Source organism: Maylandia zebra, linkage group LG10 (assembly GCF_041146795.1).
Source record: "Maylandia zebra isolate NMK-2024a linkage group LG10, Mzebra_GT3a, whole genome shotgun sequence".
NCBI classification, from domain to species: Eukaryota; Metazoa; Chordata; class Actinopteri; order Cichliformes; family Cichlidae; genus Maylandia; species Maylandia zebra.
In genome coordinates, this window is record NC_135176.1 from 27,244,551 (window position 1) to 27,268,691 (window position 24,141).

General features: G+C 41.0%; 1 protein-coding gene across 3 annotated transcripts; it reads right to left on the reverse strand.

Annotated features, from left to right (window-relative positions):
* Positions 1 to 9,328: 9,328 nt before the first annotated feature.
* On the reverse strand, positions 9,329 to 14,957 carry LOC112435455 (zinc finger CCHC domain-containing protein 12-like). 3 transcript variants are annotated; one of them, XM_076889410.1, is made up of 3 exons: positions 14,757 to 14,957; positions 14,619 to 14,680; positions 9,329 to 13,991 (listed from the first exon to the last, which is right to left on the reverse strand). In XM_076889410.1, exon 3 carries the CDS (start codon positions 13,256 to 13,258, stop codon positions 11,561 to 11,563), a length of 1,698 nt encoding a protein of 565 aa, XP_076745525.1. In that variant the 5' UTR covers positions 13,259 to 13,991; positions 14,619 to 14,680; positions 14,757 to 14,957; the 3' UTR covers positions 9,329 to 11,560. The 3 variants fall into 3 exon arrangements, with proteins under 3 accessions (XP_076745525.1, XP_076745526.1, XP_076745524.1); XM_076889411.1 differs by having other exon boundaries at positions 9,329 to 14,680; XM_076889409.1 differs by having other exon boundaries at positions 14,619 to 14,957.
* Positions 14,958 to 24,141: the final 9,184 nt, after the last annotated feature.

The following is a 24,141-nucleotide window of genomic DNA, read 5'->3' on the forward strand; positions in this document are numbered from 1 at the left end:
TTACACACTCTAGATGCACAATTAGAAGGCTGTTGGATGCAGTAACTGCAGGTCAATGACAGAGCAGCGATATATGCAGACATGGAGCAGGAAAAGAAAAGAGACAAAGTTAATGACATGCAACAGCGTGGTATTGAAAAGTAGAGCACTTTCACCACTTAGTCACAAAGTAGAGAACTGCACTGTTTTCAGTCTGATTTTACATCTTGCTTGTTTATATCTCCCTGGCTAGTGGTGGGTGGCTGGATACAATCTTAGAACCAACAGTTAATTTAATAAAGGGATGATGTCATGGAAAGGGACTCAAATGCAGACTGAGTCATACTTGATAAACAAAAACAACAAACCTTTTATTAAGGTGGAGAAAGAAATCCAAAAGGCAGCAAATAACAACAAGTCCGTGAAGCCAAAAGGAAGGGAAAACAGGAAGACATTATGACTCGACAACAACAGATGCAAACTGAGGCTTTAAATACACACAGGAGTTAATCAGGAAATGCAAACATAAGACCAAGAAAACACAGATTAAACTAATTAAGATAAATTAAAGGACAAAGGAAGTAAGACAGTGACCAAAGGTCTTTATGACTTAGGGTCTGTCTTTAGGGTGCAGGAGGCAGATATCCTATTTTTAACCCGCATGCTTTTTATGGTCTAATAATAACCACAGATGGATGTCAGATCATAAAGCCAGGTTGTTAGAGATTTTATAAATGCATTTTACATCTGTCACCATGACACACATTTGGGAAAACAGCTTAGTAATACATGCCATTTCTAGGACAACAGCTATTATCAACCCAAATATTCTTTGGAACGAGATGAAATGGCCTTTACTCTTCACTGCACAGCATTATCCTCAGTATGAAACAAATTCCGTTTCTGACCCATCTCCTGTATTACAGCCTTTAATGACAGCATTGTGCTCATTTCATTAAATTTTTGGACATAGTCTCATCCGAGCAACTGGTGTTTGGCTCATGTTGCCACAGCAATATACCATCAATTCATACCAAGAGCAGACATGTAGTGAGTGAATGATTCATTATCAGATGTGTTCTCATTTGGTATCTGCTTCTAGCTCACTATCACAGCCAGAAACACTAATTCCACAGATGATGGTGCAGCACTCAAAGCCCAGCAGTACAACAACAGGGTGTCGGGGTTGCAAGCTCTACAAACATTGGCTTCTTTCTACCAGCAGAACACACACATGGAAAGACACACACCCCTCCACCATCATTGCCGCCGCTGCCTCCAGCATGTGCTATTTTGCCAACTGCAACCCTGGGCAAGATAATAAGATGGCTAGCAGACATTTTGTCAATATTTCTGTCTTGGCTCAGAGTGTGCCTGGCCCACTGCTTACTGATAGATGTGTTGACTATTTTTTGTATTTTGTATTTATTTTTTTATTTTTTTTCACTGTAGCTCTGCCCTGGTTTGCTGGACTGCGAGAGAGCAAGTCAAGGCAAGTGCACAGGGAGGAGAGAAGTGCTCGCTAATGCAAAGCAGTTCATTAAAATCAGGCACAAAGCATCTATCAGGGGGGAGGGATGCTGCTAATCAGTGCCTGTGGTTAGTCCAGCAATATGAAAAAAGGAGACAGTACACTTCTCAGCTGTGCTGTCTGGGGAGCAGCAGAGTTGGTTGATGCTAAGGAGCCGTGCAGATGATTGATTTTCCAGAAGGATGCTTTGAGACACTGTTCTTGGTCTGGCATCTGATTAACATACACGGCATTATTCATGTCATGAATATACAAGGAGGCAAGGAACAAATAAATACTGACATGCATCCAGGACCTGATAAATATTAAATGGAGCACACATGGCTTCAGATTTTACCATTTCATAATTTGAACATTCATGCTGTGAGGCCTCTAGCCAAGGTCTAATCTCGGGTTTGAACAGGTTGAGCAGCCAAGTGAGGAGACCAAGAAACGTCTTCACAAACATAATATATTTTTGCTGTGGTTCGGTGTCATGAATTCAGTTTCTGGTTAAAAGTTTGTTGTTGATCCAGAAACTTCAATAAGTAACACCATAAAACAGCCTCTTATTTGTTTCCATGTGGGTTTAATACAAAAAATCTTCATAATGATTAAGTAGTTAAATAGACTGATATGTGCAGCTGTGCTTCACATACTCCACAAAACAAAGCTTAAATTTAAATGAACTCTACGAGGCAGTCCTATACATGTAGGCTACACAACAAATTAAAGGAAAAACAAGCTACTTTAAATCACATCATGAATTGGTGAGCATGATTACAAACACATTTGCACAGTATTTGACCTGCACAGCCCCATTTGCCCCAAAGTCAGCCTCCTCCTCAATCATGCTAGCAATAGCAGTTCTCGCAGCCAAATATATCAGTAGAATTCAGGTGAGGGAGCATAGTTATGTCTAAGGAGTTTTCTGGACCCCCAAAGTCTCCAGTAATGCAAATGAATTGCTAGGTAAGTATTAAAACACACTGTACTCTGTGAAGGCATTTAGAAAAATAATGAGGCAGTTTGTGTTATCAAATTTGACCTATTTTTTTTTTTAACTGATTTTTTTTTTTTTTAAATTACGGTTAACATAAATGGCTAAGAGTTTTACTTCTGAGTTTAATCTTAGCTAACTGTCACAAACTTTGGTAAAACAGTAGCCATTATCAATGCACTGTACTGCAATGCACAAAAAATTAAGAAAAACAACAACAAAGAACAACAAAACAATTTAACAGCTAAATAAACTAACATAAGCAATAGTATTTGTGTGAATGATTTCAAAAAACAAAAATATTTTATTACCCATGCAAAGCTAGCTGTAAAGCTAACGTAAGCTATCTGTTAGCAACTATCGTCTTTGATAGCTAGCTTAGTTAGCAATGATTCTTTCATTGCTAACTAATTCTTTCATTGCACTGATTAGATAGATGCTTTGTGCCTGAGCCAAAACATGTATGTATATTCTAGATATCTGTAGTATTATTAGAATCATATTATTACACCACATTTACCTCTCCTCCACTTCTTTGAAGTGTCTCCCAGTCTCAGCGCACTTGTTAGCATGTTTTGGTTTGTGCAACTGGTCCGTCGGGTTATTGTCTCCCCAGAAACATTTTCATTGTGTTTTTTCCTATTTCCGTTGTGTTTTGTGTGCTTTTGCAGCGTTTTTCTTTTTGCAGCGTTTTTCTTTTTGCAGCATTTTTCTTTTTTTAGGTGTTTTTATTTTGCAGCGTTTTTCTTTTTGCAGCATTTTTCTTTTTTGCAGGTGTTTTTCTGTTTGCGGTGTTTTTCTTTTTGCAGGTGTTTTCTGAAGTTGCAGTCCGTTTGGCCTCTCAGTGCCACCGTACAAAAGTCACAAAAGGCTGTACAATAAATTTACTGATAGGAAATAAATATAAAAAAACAATAAAAATAAATAATATCAAATATAACAAATGAGTGTCAATACAAAGCCTGATGAAGCCGAAAAGTTCCTGTTTTTTTTTTTTTTTAAAGACCTCACAAGGTCAGCTAAATGGAGCTTTGGCCGTAAACTGTTCCAGTGATCCCTGCGCTTGTGATGCTTGTATACCACACAGGGGTACTGAAGTGTTCTCCTTTTTTTTCAAGCCATCAGAACTGAAACAAACAAATTCCTGCAAGATTGGGAGTCTACAGGTACACTAGCTTTGTCAGGTTGCTAAAGTTCATAAAAATAATATTCATCAACCATGGTACATTTTCATGATAACGTTTGTTAATTAGTGTTAAACCCAATATACCGCTTCATTTAGTATTTGGCAGACATATTTTTAGAAAATACCAAGTTAATAAGAGTTCTATTTTTCTTTCAAGCACATTAAATGATCAAACTTAAACAATAAAAACTTTCACAAACTCATTAAAACTCAAGTGCACTTTGTAATGTAACGGAAAGCAGGGGGAAAAATGGAAACAACAAAATGGTACGAAGAGTGACAACTGTTTATTCTTACTGTTTAAATATTGCTTCTTTTGCACAAACAGGCACAAACCACACACACGGAGCCCACTGGCAGATGATCCAGCCGTGCCTGTGACAGTGATTCAGATAACAATTTCACGTTCATTAAATGTGTTTCTTGAAATCGCCCTCTTTTTTTGGCATCCTCCCACTCAAGACTCCGGTAAGGTTGAGAAAATGACAGGAAATACAAATGAGATGCCACCAAGTTGTTACAGTTGAAAAAGAGTTCATTTAGAGAAAATTTGTATCACTTTCTCTTATCACGAGTAATTAAGGAGATATTGACTACAGCATTACCATGTAATTTTAAGTCTATTTGCGCACTCTTAGATTAAGCCACTGTTAAAGTATTGAGTTATATCAGGATCTATCAAAAGGTATTTGCAAATGGCATATTTACTTATATAAGATAAGCAGAGACGCTCAGCTTTCTTTCTATTGCCCAGATTTTTCCTTTACTTCCTCTCTGATAATTACTATGAGAAGGGTGTGATTTGGAGAGATATAACCAGTATGTAATCTGTAGAAATAATTGATGCTGTCTTTAACTTTTGATGAGGGTTGTGTCCCAAAACTGTGCTTCAATTAAAATATCTCTATCAAAAAGTTGGGAAACAAATTTTTTAGAGGATGAAGTTAAACACTACAAACAAATAACAAAAAGCTTGAATAATTAAATGTATTATATTATGATATTTATGGTAATTGAGCCTGTGTGTGTGTGTCATATATAGTGTGTATTAAACAGGCTTGTTGGTAAATAGACTATCCACAAGGAGGAAATTTACATTTAAGGTTTGTTGAAAAGTAAAGCAAAGTTGGATCAGCTTTTAACTGAGCAGGGTCGAAGTGCATTTAAAAACAAAAAACTTCTCAGAAAGCTGTATTTAACACAAGAATCCTCCTCGGAATGCAACTCTAGACAGGAACTGAAAGTAAAGTATTTGCCGCACTTGCCTAGGTATCTTGTGTATGCATCACAGAGGTTATTAGCCCAAAGTCTGGGGTTGTTGCCTTTGAATCATTAAGGAAAGGGTGAGTGTTTGAAGCTCCTTGATATAATGATCCTTGGCAACTCTGAGAGTTCAAAGTAAATTGGCAAGGGTAAAAAAGGCTTTTCTGCCACTGAACAAAATAGAGAAATCAGCCAGCTATGTTTAATAGAATTTTCATCAGTGCTCAACCAGTCTCTCAAATGGGTTATCTAAGATAATGGCTGCATGGGTTCATTACCTCCTTGTCAAATTAAATTTCTTTTTCTCCTCCAGGCAGATTGGATAGTGATTACAGATCTAACCAAAATACGGCTCTAACTTTCACGCTGTAAAGCTGGGAAAGGGCCGCCATGACAGCAAAATTAGTCTGTTTCATCCCAACCCTTTGTTGTAAACTGACCAGACCGCATCACAGAAAGAATTGGTTTCTGATGCTGCACCACTGTGGATTGTCTTTGTTTGCCTTCTTTCTTTCCTTCTTTCTGACTCTTGTACCTCTTGATTGAAATGTCTTTTGTGAAAATGAGATGATGCATGCCACAACAAGCAGTATTTACTTCAACAAAACAATCAAAGGAATCATCTCACTTGGTTTTAATCATTGTTCTTGTCGTGATTTGATCAAGTAAATGAAAGTAAATGGCGTGATTTTATATTCTGCTAAAAATACCAACCGTTCCTTATCAGAGTCCAGGTGGCAGGGCCAGCAGTCTGAGCAAAGATGCCCAGATGTACTTTTCCCCAGCCGACTCACCCAGCTCTTCTGGGGACACGGAGGCATTTCCAAGCCAGGTGAGATACATAATTTCCAGTGTGTCATTGCACTGCCTTGGGGCCTCATCCCAGCGGGACGTCCAAAACACTTCGCAGGTGTCCTGGTCAAATGTCCGAACCACCTTGAGGAGTAGCAGCTCTATTCTGAGACCCTCTCAAATGACCGAGCTCCTCACCTTATCTCTGAGGCTGAGCCCAGACACCCTTCAGAGGAAAAACTTGCAAACCAAAGACGGAAAACATACGCCTTCAAAGTAAAAGTTTTGCCTTTTGAAATATGTTGGCAATACAACACATTTCAAAAGGCACAACTTTGTGAGTTGTACCAACTTAAAGTTGTGCCTTTTGAACCTTCAAAGTAAACTTTACTTTGAATGCATCTGGTTCCGATTTGCGTTGCACTTTTCATCTGGCGAATAGTTTGCAGCCAGGTCAGCAGCTGCCGTGCAAATGGCAACAACTTGTGACAACCAAAGCAATCTCAAGAGGTCTTAGGTACAGCGCCATGTACCTTTATGATCAGTTTCATGCTAGCAATGCAAGCGCCAGAAATCAGCAGGAATTCTTTTTTTTTTTTTTTGATCGCTAGGCCTGCTAAGTTTGCTAGCTTAGTAAACAATAGGTTTCTCAGTTAGTGAACTTTCCCACACATCAAACTTGTCTAAAACTGTTTCTTTTAAAAAGGACTAAAGGAACAAACATGACAGATACAGTAGAGAGTCCTTGCTAAGGTCCCACCTGACAAGCAGCTAGCAGCAGCTAAGCCATAGAGACCAAAACTTTTACTATTAGGCTGTAAACATGTTTACTTCTGCTATAAAGTTGGCCAATTTCAAGTTAAAGGAAACTGAAGAATTCTCAAAGAGCTGATTGGAGAGCAGTAAATAGTGTTCAACTAGCAAAGTCAATTTTAAATATAATGCACTAAATCAAACATTTGCTTTAAATGACTAGGAAGATTCATTACATCACAAACATTTGTTTAACTACATAAATGTGCAGGATTTTTTTTGTTTACCTATTTCCTGTTTAGCTTTTGAGGACATACAGTCTATGGTAGAGATATGTGAGTAAAAATAACTGGAATATAAATGTTCTCTCAGGTGCTTTTAATTTCCATTTCAGTTAGTATTTGTTGGCAGCACCTATTTCAAATAAATGAAAAGTCCAAGGCTTCCTTTCCCATCTAAAGGAATGGTAACACTTTTCATTTAATTTGCTCGTCCGAATTGGAGTGAAAACAAATACCAACGTGTTTGGTTGTGAACTGGCCTTCACTGTTAGAAGAGTACAGAGGAGAGCGAGCAAAGCAACTTAAAAGCTTGAGAGAACCCCCTTCAAAAAGCACCTTCCTTTACCCCTCCGTGAGGAAGAATTACATCAGACTGTACCTCTCAGGATGTGCAGGATCTACAAATAGATAGCTTCAAAGAGATGAAAGCGCTACCTGTGTGATGAGTGAACTTAAATCATCAAAGTGGAATGGGTGGAGCATGCTGTGTCTTGAAAGGTAATTTGCATTTAAATATGTTTTAAGGCGTTTAATTCAGTGGTCTGTGAATATTTTCAGGCAACCGTTCTCATCACTGGAAAAACTCAATCACTGAAGAGTTCACTAATGATAATAATCTACAGCATGCTGAAAAATGCTTAGAAAGGCTTATAGCGCTTTCGCACAGGCTCATTGTATTCATGGTGTTGAATATATGAAAATGTGCAGATTTAACAAGTAAATTTTTCACTTTCATTTATACAGTAATTACAGATGCTTATGAATATGACATGTTCTTTCCTTTGTTCTTATTTTTATTTTAAGGCTCTGAAATGTAAGAAACCTCAATCAGTTTACCGTTTCTGAAAAGGGAACAAGGCAAAGTTCACTTTTGATTGCCAGTCACCTAGCAACAGTGATCTCACAACTTAAACCAACTGAATAGAAAGCGTATCATGCTCTTGACCTCTCATGTTGAAAACACAACCTCACAAGTTTCACCTGAAAGCAGCCTTCGTCATCTATGGACCAGGGTTCATGAAGTGATATTAGCGGGGGGAAAAAAAGCTTGAATACACTGATTTATTGCTATTTAAAAGTGGGTTTCAATTTAGTAGGATATCTTGTGTTTTTCTTTACAGTGGTGCTGTTTTAATACCTTTAATAGTAAGAATAGAGTTCATTACCTTCTTAAAAAGAAAAACCACGTGGTTGCGCAAAGAGATTGTAGATGAAAACCCCTCATGCTACTAAATAAAAAAATAAAACATTTTAAAATTTTAACCTAAAAATTTTATAGGCGTGAGTTAGTGGTTTCACATAATCGCGCCAATGAGTTTTCTCTTTGTCTTGTAGAGTTCCTAACATGCCAAGAAGAGTTCGGTTGAACCGTTCAACTGGGTTTCCCCGTGGATGATAAGGACTGGTGCGCACCTTCGTGATACCAGCTAGGGCACAGAGCTCTTTAATGAGTTGGGACTCAAAATCCCTGCCCTGATCACTAAGCAGGCGCTCAGGAAAACCATAATGCACCAGAAACTGCTCCCAAAGACACTTCGCAACTGTTGTAGCCTTTTGGTCTTTTGTTGGCATAGCAACAGCGTATTTGGTGAAATGATCAGTTATGACCAGAATGTCTTTGGTGTTGTGACTGTCAGGCTCCAAGGATAAATAGTCCATGCATACCAGTTCCATGGGACGGGTTGTTTGGATACTCACAAGAGGTGCTGCTCTTTCAGGAAGAGTCTTTCTTCTAACACAACGTCCGCAAGACTTAATCTTTCTCTCTACATCAGTTGCCATTTTAGGCCAATAAAATCTTGACCTAACCAAGTCGAGGGTTCTTTCCAAACCCATATGCCCCATGTCGTCATGAAGGCAAGTGAGAATGGTGGACCTTAAAGACTCAGGGACGACAAGCTGAAAGGTGACATTTTCACCTGATTTGCGGGTTCTGTAGAGGAGACCATTTTTCAGTTCCAAACGTTTCCACTCTTTGAGCATTAGTTTAAGCTCTAAGGATGCAGAGTTCGGATTGGAATTTGCTTCACCTCCATTTTCTAACATGTTGACCACATACCCAATAATTGGGTCAGACCTCTGATGCTGTTGGAGTTCTACCTCACTATAGGTAGGTATGACAGAACAACCTAATGTTCCATCATCTGCGTAGACGTCTGGCACCGCATCGGTATGTAGAGCAAGGGACTCTACCAAAGTGATAGAAGGTAGGCTATTGTCAGATTCACCTAAGAGATGACGGTGGCACAAGACACTGAATGTGTCAGCTGTCACATCTTGTCTGTTGGGAGATGAAGAGAGATGATGGGAAGCGAATTGTTTCATTCGCTCTTTTTCTTCAAGAGAAGCATAGTCATCATCCACAGTATCATGTGGCCGCCTAGAGAGGCCATCTGCATCTTGATTGCTCTTACCAGCACGATACTTAATATTAAAGTCGAAGGTGGAGAGAGCGGCCAACCAGCGGTAGCTGGCAGCATCGAGCTTGGCTGACTTCAAAACATAGGTCAATGGGTTGTTGTCCGTTAAAACCGTGAATGTGTTCCCGTAAAGATAATCTTGGAACTTCTCTACAATGGACCACTTTAATGCAAGAAATTCCAGTTTATGAGCTGGATACCGCTTTTCACTGGGTGAAAGTCCTCTACTTGCGTAGGCAATAACCCTCACTTCACCATCCTGTTCTTGATACAAGGCTGCCCCTAACCCAGAGGTGCTCGCATCAGTATGGAGGACGTATGGTAATTTTGGGTTAGCATATCCAAGCACTGGAGCTGATGTCAGTTTCTCTATGATTACCTCAAAAGCTTCCTGACAAGCAGGTGTCCAACGGCTGGAAAGAGGCTCTTTAGGGTTCAAGTATCCGCTAGGACCGGGTGTCACCTTTCTGCCCTTCCTGTATGGTGGGTAGCCTTTGGTAAGATCATTCAGGGGTTTGACAATTTTTGAATAGTCCTTCACAAACCGTCGATAGTACCCTGCAAAGCCTAGGAAAGACTTGAGGTCACTGAGCGTCTGGGGTCTTGGCCAGGTTTTGAGAGCTCTGACCTTCTCAGGATCGGTCTCTACACCTTTGGTAGACACGATGTGTCCTAGGTATCGCACAGAACTTTGGAAGAAGGAGCACTTTTTGGGAGAAAGTTTCAACCCATATTCTCTCAGTTGCTGAAGGACACGTAGAAGCCTGGTTTCATGTTCCTCCAAAGTGCTGGAGAACACGATGATGTCATCTATGAACACCAGAACTTCTTTCAGATTGAGGCTGCCCATACACCGTTCCATTAAGCGCTGGAAGGTGCTGGGAGCGTTGGTGATCCCCTGGGGCATACGGTTAAACTCGTAAAATCCCAAAGGGCACACAAAAGCTGTCTTGGGCTTATCACATTCCTCCATCTCAATCTGGTAATAACCAGACTTGAGATCCATTACTGAAAACCATTTGGATCCAGCAAGGGCTGAGAAAGCCTCTTCAAGGTTTGGAAGTGCGTACGCATCTCGTATTGTTAACGCATTGAGCTTACGATAATCAATACAAAGACGGACCTCTCCATTCTTCTTTTTAACCACCACAATCGGTGAAGCATAAGGGGACTCTGATTCACGGATTACTCCTGCATCAAGGAGTGCTTGCAAGTGCTTCCTCACAGCTTCATAATCATTTGGGTGGATTGGCCTGGACTTTTGCTTAAAGGGTGCTTCGTCCTTTAAGTTTATGTGATGTGTGACTTTAGATACATGTCCAAGATCCAAATCATGCTGGGCAAAAACATCAGCATAGGCACTTAGACGCTGGGTAACCCTCTCTTTCCACTCCTGCGGGAGGGGAGAATTGCCAAAGTCAAATGTCAAATCTGGGTGAGCAGGTTCATCAACTGGCTGTGCAGTAACATTACAACATTTCACAGTGTCATCATTTTTGGTTGAAATGGGTGATTCGTCATATATCTTTGCAGGACTATGGAGCTCTGCAATGACACATCTAGAAGGCAGTGTTACGTCATGCTCAGTTTCATTTCTCACCCATATAGGTAACCTATGAGGATGCTTCTTGGGCAAAGTGACAAGACAGCACTCCACAAAAATTCCCCCTGGTAAGGTGGATGTCGTTGGCTGTTCAACAATGGCACATTCACCAGCACTGCTGGATCTGACACAGCCTTCAAGGAGGACCCTCCCTTGAGCTGGTACTACGTGTTGCACCTTGCCCTTAAGAGTTACAAAGCCATCGTTTCCGGCTAGGTTTATCTCTCTCCTGACCTTGAGTGTACGGAGGATCTGCCTGTAGCCATAGACCGACGACAAATCATTGGGATCTTTACCTTGACAATATTCGTCGTACAGAACATCAAGTGCATTTGTCCCAATCAGCACAGGCAAGTCACAGTTAGAGCGTAAGTCAGGTACTACTAAAGCAAGGCTAGAAACCTCAGGCTCAGTTTCAATAAAGCTTTTTGGAAACTTAAGGCTGATGGGTATGTATCCCAAGTAAGGAACATTTTGGCCACTAGCAGCCTCAACATCCAGGCCACTGATAGGCTGAATGGGATGTTCTGAAAGATTGGTGTTGTAAAATGAAGCGGACACTGTGGTCACTTGAGACCCAGTGTCAAGGAGACAACTGCAATTGACTCCCGACACGGTAACATTTGCTGTACATTTCTGTCCTACAAGTCCCTTGGGTAACCTAATCTGGGGTCGTGCTGCACGAGAGAGAGAAGATACTTTGCTCTGAGGTTCCGGTTTGGGACGTTCATGATTACTTTCAGTTCCTGGTAGTCCCTCCCCAGAAACTGATTTTAGTTTAAAGCTGACATATTCTGTTCCTCCCAGACTTGTAGTTTTTGGTTGAACTCCTTACGTTTCATTTCAACTAGTTCAGGGTTTGGTTCATTGCTGCAAGAGGGAGCAATATGACCATCCTCGCCGCACCTGAAGCAGTACCATGGGCGTGGCTTCTTAGTGGGCTTAGTCTCACTTGGGTCAGATTTCTCTTTAGGAAGAATCTTGAACTTAGGTTTGGTTTTCTTATTTGGCTTGTCAGAGTTCTGGCTTGAACTGTCAATAGCTGATGCTTTCAGTGAAGCCACTTGGGCTTGTAGCTTTGCAAGTTTCCTTTCTAACTTATGTGCATCAAAAGGCACTAGCCTATCATTAACAGCTGATACGTCTGTATCATCAGTGACATACTCTCCTACTTCAAGGGAGTTCAAATGTGCCTTAGGTTTAGAAATGCCTAAGTGCTGTTTCATTCGGCTGGACTTTGCCGCTTGCCGGTCCTCCTCAGTACGTAGCATGAGGAGCAACTCTGGAAATGAAGGTGGCTTGTCCTTCTTCTGCTCAAGCTGCAAGGTTGTGATCAAGCTGTTGTTCCAGCAACCTCTACAAAACTGTTTAAGCAGTTGGCGATCTGAATCATCTGTAGTGATGCCACCTCTTTTAATGACTTTACTCAGGGTTATCTGCAACCGCTGTAAATAGGCAGAAGGCTTTTCACCTGAGTTCTGGTTTGTGCTCAGGAATTTGGCAAAAAGCTCATCCCCATCATCAACAGTACCATACGCTGAGTCAAGAAGGCTGAGATAGTCATGGGGAGAAGCGTTATGACCAAGGTGCTTTACAATGTTAGCAGCTGGTGGAAGAAGGCTCTCAACTATTTTCCTTACCATATGTTTGTCAGATATGGTACAATCTATGAGGTGGAATTCAACATTGTTGCACCACGTATCATAATCAGCTTCGAAAGTAGAGCAAGGGGTTTTCCCCGAGAAGGGCCTGAGCTTTGCATGACCTTGAGAAGGCATTTCATTGTTCTTAATAACATGCTCAACTACTACTCTCTGTACTTCAGGTGTAGTGAGCTGTTCAGGTGGTAAGTAGATAGTGGTTTTTCTGTGCGAGGGAGTCACTTCTACACTTGGAGAGGATGAGTGAGAGTCATGCTCAGGCAAGTGGGTTAAATCACTGCCCAGTTTAAGAGAACTTTGATGCTCTATGATGGCTGGCTCATCTTGGTCTGTGTCACTAGTGAGCTGCAGATTCTGATTAGGCACTGTTACATTTGGTCCAACTGCGGGATCACTCTCAGTGGACTTCTTCATTCTGGCCAGCTCATCTAGTAAAACCTTCTCAAAATCTGCACCACTCAGTTTAGCAAGCCCTTTCAGTTCAGTTAGGTAAGAATGGGTTAAACATGAACCCCTGTCTGCAGCATACAGCGCAGACAGAAGCTGGATATGATGGACAACACTTGGGTTACGGCTTTGTCTTTTGCAAGGGAAGCTATCCTTAAGGAACTGGACTGGTTCACCTGATTGGAACTCCACAATGGCTGTGTTTTTAAACTGTGCCTCTGTGCTAGTTACTTTGATTACTCTTCCAATAGAACCAAACTGCCCTAAGTAATCAATAACCTCATTGTCAACCTCATCGCCTGTTAACCCTCCTACTAGGACAGAGTTAGGTACTTTGACACCTTCACTTTGGATTACATCCATGTTGTCTTATTGCTCCAACCCAGAATGTCATGGACAATTGTAATGATTCGACCCAAAAGGCATGAAAGCACCAGTTGCTCAACTTCCAAAATAAAAGGAATTAAACCTCCTGGCTGGCTCGCCACGTTTTGTGTAGCGCCTCTACTCAGGACCAGTACACTCTCACTTCAAATAGAGACCCTAGACATCTTTCTAGGTTCAGGAGGAGGTTTTGTTTTGGAGACTCACAAAAGGAGTTGGCTTGGAAGTGAATAACTGGGACCTTTATTGCCTCAGTACCATTTATACACATATACAACACAATAACCCAAATTGCACGCTAATAGTGCATTTTTAAAGGTGAATACATGTAAAACAAAACAAAATAAAGACATTTAAATGGAAGATTTATACTGAACAGTATCAGAGCTCTTGGGAATGAATGAAACAGATTAAAGTGTTCCTGTTGTGAAGTTTGAATTGTCCAGTCTGAATTGTCCTTTAAAGTCGTTGAAAACCCAAACAGGTGTACTGTAGGGGAATTGTCAGTGTGCAAACCCTATTATCCGGGTAGGAAAAGTAGTGCATAGGGCTTATCTGTAATCCAGGGTTGCTTGAATCAGTTTCTCAGGCAAATCCCACAATCCGATCGCATGGCTGGCCACACCATTTCACGATCATCCAGGATCTCATTTGGGCTGTTCTCGCCGTCAGTGGTTCTCCAGAATCCTTCTAGTAGTTCAAAAAAACCAATCTACACAAACAGTGCAGAACAATCAATTTCTTTTCCCATTTTGTGTTCTTAACATGAGCTCATTAACTTCTTTTCCAAATGTATTAATCACAAATGGCATTCCCTTTAGCTTTACCAAGTTACAAGAGTTACAGTAACTTGTTTGTACCAGTATCAACAATTTTATCAAAATTATATCACAACAAAGAACATCAGCAGCTTAAACAGTAATGTAAACAGTCATAGCAATGAAAGTGACATTCATCCTTAAGGCTTACAAGAAAATGTAACTTAATTCAGTGCAAATACTATTAAACTTGAAATATGCTCATATCTATTAAGACATAACCATTCTAATATAAACAGAGCTATTGCTTCTACTTGAATACCTCCCCGATCGGAATATGGCTTCAGCGGGGTGGGGTGGCTAACAGCTATTAGCAGCTAGCATCGCATCTAGCATCGGCATCGTTTAGCTCAAAGCATTCAACACTTATAACACACTGTAAAGAACAACAGGAGAAGTGAAACAACACGCCAGATTCTCATAGCTCCCGATTGGTTTTTGTTCAAAGGTTTCTGAGCTGAATCGGCTAGTGAAATACATTATCTAACTTAACAGGTAGCTAACGAAAGCACGTGACTCACCGGGATTTTCAGACACAAATAACTTGACAGACGTTATTCCCTTTGTGGTCAGAGTTCGGGGCCTAATAAAAGAGTACCTTATTAGCATTTATACGTAAAACAATCTGGTCTCATTAACCGGGTTGCAGTATTGCATACCAAGATACTTTTTCCATGCGCTCCGACACGTACTTGACCGCCATCAGAGGGAAGATCTCACAGGAAGAGAGAGGTAATACTTCCTGCGCACTAGACGCAAGGTCGTCAGAACACAAGACTGCATCACAGCGCCCCCTTGTGACAATAACAGGCTATAGCCTTAGATTACAAAAAGGGATTTTGCAGCCCTGTATTTCACATGGGTTACAAAAGGCTAAAGTGTGTAGAATGATGTCAATAATCTCATAGCCCGAGGAAAGAAACCTCTCTGAAATCTGGTGATGCAGCAGCACAACCTACTGCATCCGCTTGCCAGATGGCAGGAGGGTGAACATGCTGTGGCCCGGATGGGTATTGTCTTTTAGTGTCCTTTGGGCTCTCTGCAGACGCCTCTCCTTGGTGTCGGTGATATTCTGTGCACTGTTAATCACCTGCTGCAGAGCTTTGCACCATGCACATCCCATCCCAGTTTATAATGTTTCGAGTTAGGATGCTCAATAACTTCACACTGAAGTTTAGCCTTCTTTAGTGCAGAACAGGGCTTGAAAGAATATCTCTGACCTTAGACTTTTAATGTTTTGGCTGGAAAAAATCTTTGTTTTAATTGGATGAATGAGAGGAAAGATAGATTTTTTTCCGCATATACAGCAGGCATCTTCACTTGATCACTCCCATTACCTGAACCATCTTTAAAGATTAAAGATCTCATGAGATTAGAGTGCTTTAACAAGGCATTGATCAGCATATCTCTAGCATACATAACATCGGCTAGTACATCTGTGTGCCCTGTGCATGTTAACTAAGGTGTCTCTTGCTCTTTAAACCAACACAAAAGGTGCTGTTAACTCTCTGAGCCCCAAACACAACCCCTATGTTTTGGAAGCAAAAAGGACCAGTAGTTTTTGATGCATGTTAGTTACAAGGATTAGTCTTTTTTCTTTTTTTAAAGAATACATTTCAGATCTTTCTAAATGAGAAAGACTGGCTCCTCAATTGCTTAATCTCCTCTATTAGTAACAAATCACAGCAAAGTAAGAAGTCCTGGGTTTTTTCACCGAGTGTTTTTGAGTTGTGGACTTGGTATTGTTCCTGAGCTTTCTTTTATGACTTCTACAGATCAGGTTTGGTGTTTTTATGGTAATCTTGCATTCTGTGATTTATCTTTTGTCTCGTTACCCTGATTCAGTTTAGGCGTGTCACATTCCCCATTAACTACCAGTGTCTGTGTCATGCTGTACCGCTGGTCCATTTGTGCCCTGAAATCATTCTAAACATGACACAGAAACTTGGATTGACAACCTTACCTTTATCCCTTTAAATTTTTAAGGTTTCAGAATATGAAGCCGTGTGTTTGTCATGTAAATAAGAGTTTTTGTTTAAACGTATGCGTGAGCACTGTGACACAGTAGTGATGTGTGCAGTAGGAGTGACAGATGGGTTCAAGGTGGAGGTGGGATCACACCAAGGGTTGACTCTAAGAACCTTTCTGTCGGCAATGCTGATCAGCAGGCTGACAGATACGATCAGGCAAGAGCCTGCATGAGCTATATGTTTGCAGGTGATATTGGGATCTGTAGTGAAAGTGGAGCTCCTGGAGAGGTGGAGAAAAGAGGAATGAAAAGTCAGCAGGAGCAAGACAGAAAAAATCTGTGTGAATGAGAGAGAGGAAAGTGAAATGATGGGGATGCAGGAAGCTGGGGTATGAAGTTGGTTAAGTTTAAGTCCTTCAGCTTAACCGTCCAAAGAACGAGGGTGCAGGTGAGAAGTAAAAAAGCGCAGACAGCATAGGATCAGTGAAACCATCGTATTGTTACACATATATAAGTTAGGTCCTGTGATGAAGTCTGTTTAAAATCTTAATGATGATGGGTGTTAGAGTGAGCGAACCCTGGATAATCCTCCTTTTTGTTTGGAAAGATGACCAAAATTTACTAAAGTAACTTCATGTTATTTGACATGAAACTCATGACTAAACCAGTAAAGTCATCTGGAGCATAATTACTGAGGTCAGAGAGCAAAACAAATTATAAAACCAGACGTCTTTTGGCAACCACAGGAGTCACCTCCTGCAGGCCACCCCGCTTTGGCTTCAGTTTTCAGACCCAGAGACTATGGCCATCTTTTATACAGTGTATGTAAAGAACAGAGTGAAAAAAAGGTTTAGAAAATGGTAGTGAGAGCAGGCAAAGTACATGGGTAACAGTGCTGATGAAAAGGGAGGAGGTGGAACCAGTGGCTGCTGTGTTAAAGATAATAAATTTGCACTGAGAGTGACAAAGACTGACAGGATTAGGAATGAGTACATCAGAGAGAAAGCTCAGAGATGGACAATATGCCCCAAACCAAGCTTCAGGTGAAACATTACCTTAAAAGGGACAGCAAACCTCCCTAGACATCTGATCTCTGAGTAGTATAATTCATTTTGATGTTATTAGGTTACTAAGTTGATACTTTGTTAAATCAGTAGACATTTTTTTGTAACTTAATAAATAGGATGTTACAAGTTCACAGAAAGCCTTATTTATTGTAGAACATAGCTTGTGTACTGCTAAGTTAAAACGGGAGAAGTGTATCATTTATCAAACCTTTTTAACAAGACTGTTTTAGGGATTTATAATCAAGTATATGTGTTGTTCTTATTAGGATTTCGCCTACTTCAGTATCAGTTTAAATGTATTAGTAAGACATACACGCAGCAAGGGGCAAAGTAACTGAACTGGGCATGTGCAGAGAAAAAAATGCCAGGTGTACTGGGAAAAGGATGGTGAGGCTTAAAGCTCCCTCGCAAGAGGAAAGAAAAGAAATAAAAGGGAAGCAAAGAAGAAGGTTATGGATGTGGTGAAAGAATCTTATGTGACAGAAGAAGATGGAGAGGAAAGGAAGAGATGGAAACAGATGATCTCATGTGGTGACCCCCCCCTACAGGAACAAGTCTACAGAAGAAGACTTGGACATCATTTAACACAGTTTAACTGGAACATTTATCACCAGCTCATTTGCAAAGTGCTTTTAATTATGGGCCATCTCACACAGCATACAAAGTCCTTGGTCTCTGCAAAATCCTATGTTGTAAATATGTGCAGTAAAATTGTATCAATCCACGGAAATGTGTTTCCTGGCCAGAGAACGAGCAGTCAAATGTCCCGCAAGCCAAAGAGTTTGACACTTCCCTCTAAAGCTGGCAGACCAAACCGGGGCTAAAGCACCACTGAGTACTTAATTGGGATTCAACAGGTGAACAGAGGATGCTCTAGCGTAGAGGCGATGACAACAAGCATAATTTTTATGTTACAGCACTTTGTTTGGTAGTAAATACAGTTAGCCGCTGCGAGAGTTTCACACTCTTTAGTGCAGGCCTGCCCAAGCATTGTTTATTAGGTTAATAGCTCAGCAGCCACCCATCTGTAACTGATTTATCACAACATGATTATTTCTATGGCTTTTGCAGTCTTTCAGATAGCTTTTTGAACAGGAATGTATTACGCTGTACATTACAGCTGAGCTGACAAGGGCAGTTTGGGACGCTCTTCAAAAAGGTTCCAATGCAAAACGAGTCCGAGTTGGTCAATAACAATAATGGCTCAGAATAGCTGGTTCAGCTGAAGATTCAGTTTGTGGACACTTTCTGAATTGAAATGCCAGGAACACTTTAACGGGATGTGAGTAGTTACAATATATCAAGACTCTTTCCTCCAGGCTTGTTGTTATATTTCTGTTGAACCAGCTCCAGATTTTTATTTGGGAGCCAGACACCCTCTCTACTTTTAAAACCAGGCTCAAAACTTTCCTTTTTGATAAAGCATGTAGTTAGAGCTGGATCAGGTGACACCGAACCCTCCCTTAGTTACGCTGCAGGAGCTTCCCATGATGCACTGAGTGTTTGTTCTTCACTCACTAGTGTCTACACACCACTCTGCATTTAATCATTAGTTATTATTCATCTATGGCTCTCTTTCACAGTGTGTCTTTTGTCCTGGCTTCTTCACATCACTCCCAACTGCTCACAAAGATGGCCCCTCCCCTCCCTGAGCCTGGTTCTGTCGGAGGTTTCTTCCTGTTAAAATGGAGTTTCTCCTTCCCACTGTCGCCAAGTCCTTGGTCATTTGATTGTTGTGGTTTTATATTGTGGGGTCTTTATCTTAGACAGTTGTGATTTGGCGCTGTATAAATAAAATTGAGCTGAATTATTTCTGTCCTCCAGTCATTTAAAAAAATATTTTAAGCCAAAGTTGCAATGTGCATCATTGTGAATGGTAATGATGAAAAATGCTTTTGTCATCCATTCAAAAAGTAGAGGAAAATGATGTTTGCAGTATTCATACAGCCTAATCCGTGTGTCATAGTTAATTCTCATTTCATTAAATTTTATGAGACTGTGTTATTTATGAGCAGATGCAGCCACAGTCCCAAAACTGCCTAAACAGCAGCAGCTGTGGCCTGCAGTAACCAAATCCAAAAGAGGAGGTGAAGTGGTCCTCGTGACCGTTTGGATGGTTTACGCGCAGGACGGTCTGATCCAACAAACCTCTCGACGAATATGACCAAGATGTGGATTCATTTGGTCAATAAAGACACGTCATTCACAAGTGTTCGGTGGCGTGTTCTTCTGGGAATGATCTGTGTGCGCTTTAACCTGAAACTCGCAGGCTGACATGTTGCTAAGTGGCTCTCGTGTGTCAGTATGAAATATATCCAGTTTATTCGGGCTCAGGTGCACTCGGGTTTATATATGCAGCTTCGCCAGTGTGACGCTGGGAGCTGCTGAAAAGTGTTAAATTAATCTTTCTGAGTAAAAAAAGAAAAAAGTTTGTGATTACTGATAACGATAATGACAATTGCTCACTGCAGACATGAATTGTAACCAGTGAAGTGGCAAGACAATCAAATATATTATGACTTGAAACATTAATCTGTGACTGTGTTGCAGCAAGTTTCTCCAGTTTTTGATTACATTTCTCAAAGTGACACATCCACTGTTTTTGCCTACTGAGGAGATGATGAACAGCAGGTTATCTGGAGCTCAGCGTGATGGTTGCCTCTCTGCAGATATCCTGATTGGTGCGTGTTTTTCTGCACACAGAGGGAGATGACTTCACAGCCTGCTAGACAACTCTTGGTGTATTTAAAACAGCAACTTCCCTCTAAAGTAGAGTGAGTTCCCCTCAAATCGACTCAGTCTCTTAATTCATACACGCAACATATTATTATTGATGTATTCGGTTCAAGCAGGCACTGGTTGTATCTGTCAAAACATATAAAAATAATAATAATAATAATAATAATAAAAGAGGGATGTTGGAGTCAGACGTTGGGGAGTCTGCTGAGAAAACAGGCTATGGCCTACTATGACAGCAGACCCAATGAAAGAGGTTACACACAACAAAGTCCAACGTCAACACTGACCAAGAACCAACTGGCATATCAGTGCTTTAAAATCAGTAACACAAAGGGAACAATTCTGAGAGGTGTGGACACAATGAGCTGACCCTGGCAGAGGAGAGCAGTGTTAAAGACCTAGATGATGCTCAGACACCTGCAATGTCTGATACATCCCTCCAGCTGAGGATGAAAACTGCTGTGGCCGTGGCTTCTGTGTAAACTGTCACTTTGTTGCACTGTCCACTGTGATATACTGAACTACTTTGTTGCTGTCTCTCCTACATTTACTGAGACATTTTTAATTCTGCTTTATCGTCTTTGATGAATTTTTATATATATCGCTACTCCACAACTGTGTTGCATTTAAGCTATTTGTCGTGACACACAATAAGACTGACCTATGAATCATTCAAGCATAAAAAAAGGACGTAACTCAAGGGATGAATCGGCATCGTGTCCACAGATAACAGAAAACTTAGCAAAGAACCAGCTTTGATTTTAGTCTCTTCAGGCATTTTGTTACTAGCAGCCTGTTACAAAAACACAATGTGTTCCCATTTCTTTTGTTGAAAGTGCAACAATGCCAATAATCACACTTTGACAGGCATAAAAATAGTGTTTTGCACCCACAAGGTGATTCCCAAAGAGCTATTAATCGAAAACCTGGAATATCTCGGCATGCTTGGTAGGGTGTCGTAAAGTATTTCAGAAAACTGGACGAAACAAAGTTGAGTACGAAAGAAGGAGCAACAGACCAAAAAATTAAAACTTCATCTACAAAACTTGAACAGTATCTGAAAGTCACGTCCTTAAGAAACAGGAGAAAATCCAGCAAAGACTCAACACGAGATCTCAGAGGTGTATCTGGTCCTTCCATTGATCCATCTACTGTTCGCATCCACCACTCTACTCCTCATTGAAATGGTGGATGTTGAGAAACCATTCATAAGAAATGGAAACAGGGAAAAGGGTGAGGTATGCCAAATTACACAAGAACTGGACTGAAGCTCAGTGACTCATCACTGCAAGCAGTAAAACATGGTGTTATCTGTGTTTATATTACACAAATAAATTCTTAATATTGTATATAAATTTGAATATCATGTTATATAACATGCAGTAATATAACCATAAAGATGTATGATAAACATAATGAAAACTAAATGGAAAATGGCAGTGTGCTCTGTTAAGGTGTATGTCATGAAAGCAAAACAGCTGAATTTGAACAAAATCACAACTAAAGAAGAGACACGTAACTCCGATTCTCCATTTGTGGCTTATTTAAAATTAGATATCTTGATTAAAAAAAGTGACCCACTGGATATAATATAATATAATATAATATAATATAATATAATATAATATAATATAATATAATATAATATAATATAATATAAAAGCTTTTATGAAGGGTTATGCTATAACCATTTTACTGCTTTTTCCTATAATAATCCTGTACTTTCACATTGAAGGTAATAGTGTGTCCAGTAATAAATCCATGTGTTACACTAAAATACACTAACGTCCAGTGGTGCTACCATAAAATCTCTGTATATTCCCATAGTGCCTGCAGTCATGAGTAATATATCAGTAACGGCTGAGGCTGCTCTCACTTGTACATTAGAGCACTGCTGACATCTTGTGGTTAGACAGGCGTCAGGGTTTTGTTTGTTTGTTTCTGTCACAATAAAAAGGAATTTGTCACCACTGACATTAACATCAAACTGCATCATTTTGTATACTTTTTTTCCATTTCAAGTTAAATTTGAAGGCACAATACTCATCTGGAAGGAGAAAGTGTGGCTTACATCCAGTAAGCTATTGTTAACTCATTTTGACTTTATCACATATTTATGTTATTCCTTAATGTTTATGAATATGTGCTGTAGGAATTCCCCACCTTTGGGACAAATAAAAGTTGCTATATTTTATCTACTGTCACAGTCAGACAAGAGAGGTATAAAGCTGGGAAAGTTATTTTAAAGACAGTGCAGCCTAAGGTATTTCTACTGTCCCAGCAAGCCAAATGTAATTATTTCATATTGGAATATAATTTTGCTTTTCAATTGCATTAAAATACTTATCTGTCTGGGTTTAATTTTAATCAAATCAAATCACTTTTATTGTCACATCACATGTGCAGGTACATTGGTACAGCACATGTGAGTGAAATTCTTGTGTGCGAGCTTCACAAGCAACAGAGTTGTGCAAAATACAACAATGTAAACAAGCAAAATACAAGAATGGCTACATCTGAAACTAATAAATATATGTACAATATATAATAGTATATGCATTTCTGGATGTGTATACTAAATATTTTTCTACGTGTGTGTGTGTGTGTGTGTGTGTGTGTGTGTGTGTGTGTGTGTGTGTGTGTGTGTGTGTGTGTGTGTGTGTGTGTGTACACATATTTTACAAATTAAATAGAGTAAACAATAAATAAAATATATATATAAAAAAATTAAATATACAGAGTTGAGACATGTGCAAAACAGTGGCATTACTGTACAGTATGGAGTGCATAATGTTGAAGTTCCAGTAGTGAAGCTGAGGTGTCTATGATGTGTTCAGCAGTCTGATGGCCTGGTGGAAGAAGCTGTCTCTCAGTCTGCTGGTTCGGGACCGGATGCTGCAGAACCTCCTTCCTGATGGAAGCAGTCTGAACAGTTTATGGCTGGGGTGACTGGAGTCCTTGATGATCCTCCCCGCTTTCCTCAGGAACCGCTTCCTGTAGATGTCTTGGAGGGAGGGAAGCTCACCTCCAATTATCCGTTCAGAGCACCGCACTACTCTCTGGAGAGCTTTGCAGTTGTAGGCGGTGCTGTTGCCATACCAGGTGGTGATGCATCCAGTGAGGATACTCTCAATGGCACAGTGATAGAAGGTCCTGAGGATGCAGGGGCTCATGCCGAATCTTTTCAGTCTCCTGAGAAAGAAGAGGCGCTGCTGCGCCTTCTTCACTGTTTTGTTTGTGTGTACTGACCACGTAAGATCCTCAGCCAGATGTACACCAAGAAACCGGAAGCTGCTCACTCTCTCCACAGCAGCGCCGCTGATGGTGATGGGGGTGTGTACTTCTCTGCACCTCCGGAAGTCCACTATCAACTCCTTTGTCTTTGCGACGTTGAGGGTGAGATGGTTGTCTTGACACCAGTGGGTCAGGGCGCTGACCTCCTCCCTGTAAGCCGTCTCATCACCGTTGGTGATAAGACCCACCACTGTAGTGTCGTCCGCAAACTTCACAATGATGTTGGAGCTGTTAGTGGCCGTGCAGTCGTAGGTGTAGAGTGAGTACAGGAGAGGGCTCAGTACACACCCCTGTGGAGCACCAGTGTTCAGTGTGACGGGGGATGAGGTGATGCTGCCCAGTCTGACCACCTGGCGTCTGTCAGACAGGAAGCTAAGGATCCAGCTGCAGAGGGAGCTGCTCAGTCCTAGATCCTGCAGTTTCCTGTCCAGCTTCGAGGGAACGATGGTATTGAATGCTGAGCTGTAATCTACAAACAGCATTCTCACATACGTGTCTCTCTTCTCCAGGTGTGACAGGGCAGTGTGTAGTGTCAGGGCTATGGCATCATCAGTGGACCTGTTGTGGCGGTATGCGAACTGTAGAGGGTCCAGTGAGTCGGGTAGTGCAGAGCAGATGAAGTCCCTGACCAGCTTCTCGAAGCATTTGCTTACGATGGGGGTCAGGGCTACAGGTCGCCAGTCGTTCAATGAGGAGATGGTGGAGGATTTGGGTACAGGGACGACGGTGGCCATTTTGAAGCAGGCTGGGACTACAGACAGAGAGAGGGAAAGGTTGAAGATGTGCGTGAACACTCCAGCCAGCTGAGCCGCGCATGACTTGAGGACGCGGCCGGGAATCCCGTCCGGACCAGTAGCTTTGCGTGCGTTCACCTTCCTGAAGCACCTCCGCACATCCTCCTCAGACACAGTGTGCGCACTGACGTCATCCGCGGTGCGCACACTGTCCGGTCTCATGGTGTTCGCTGTGTCGAAT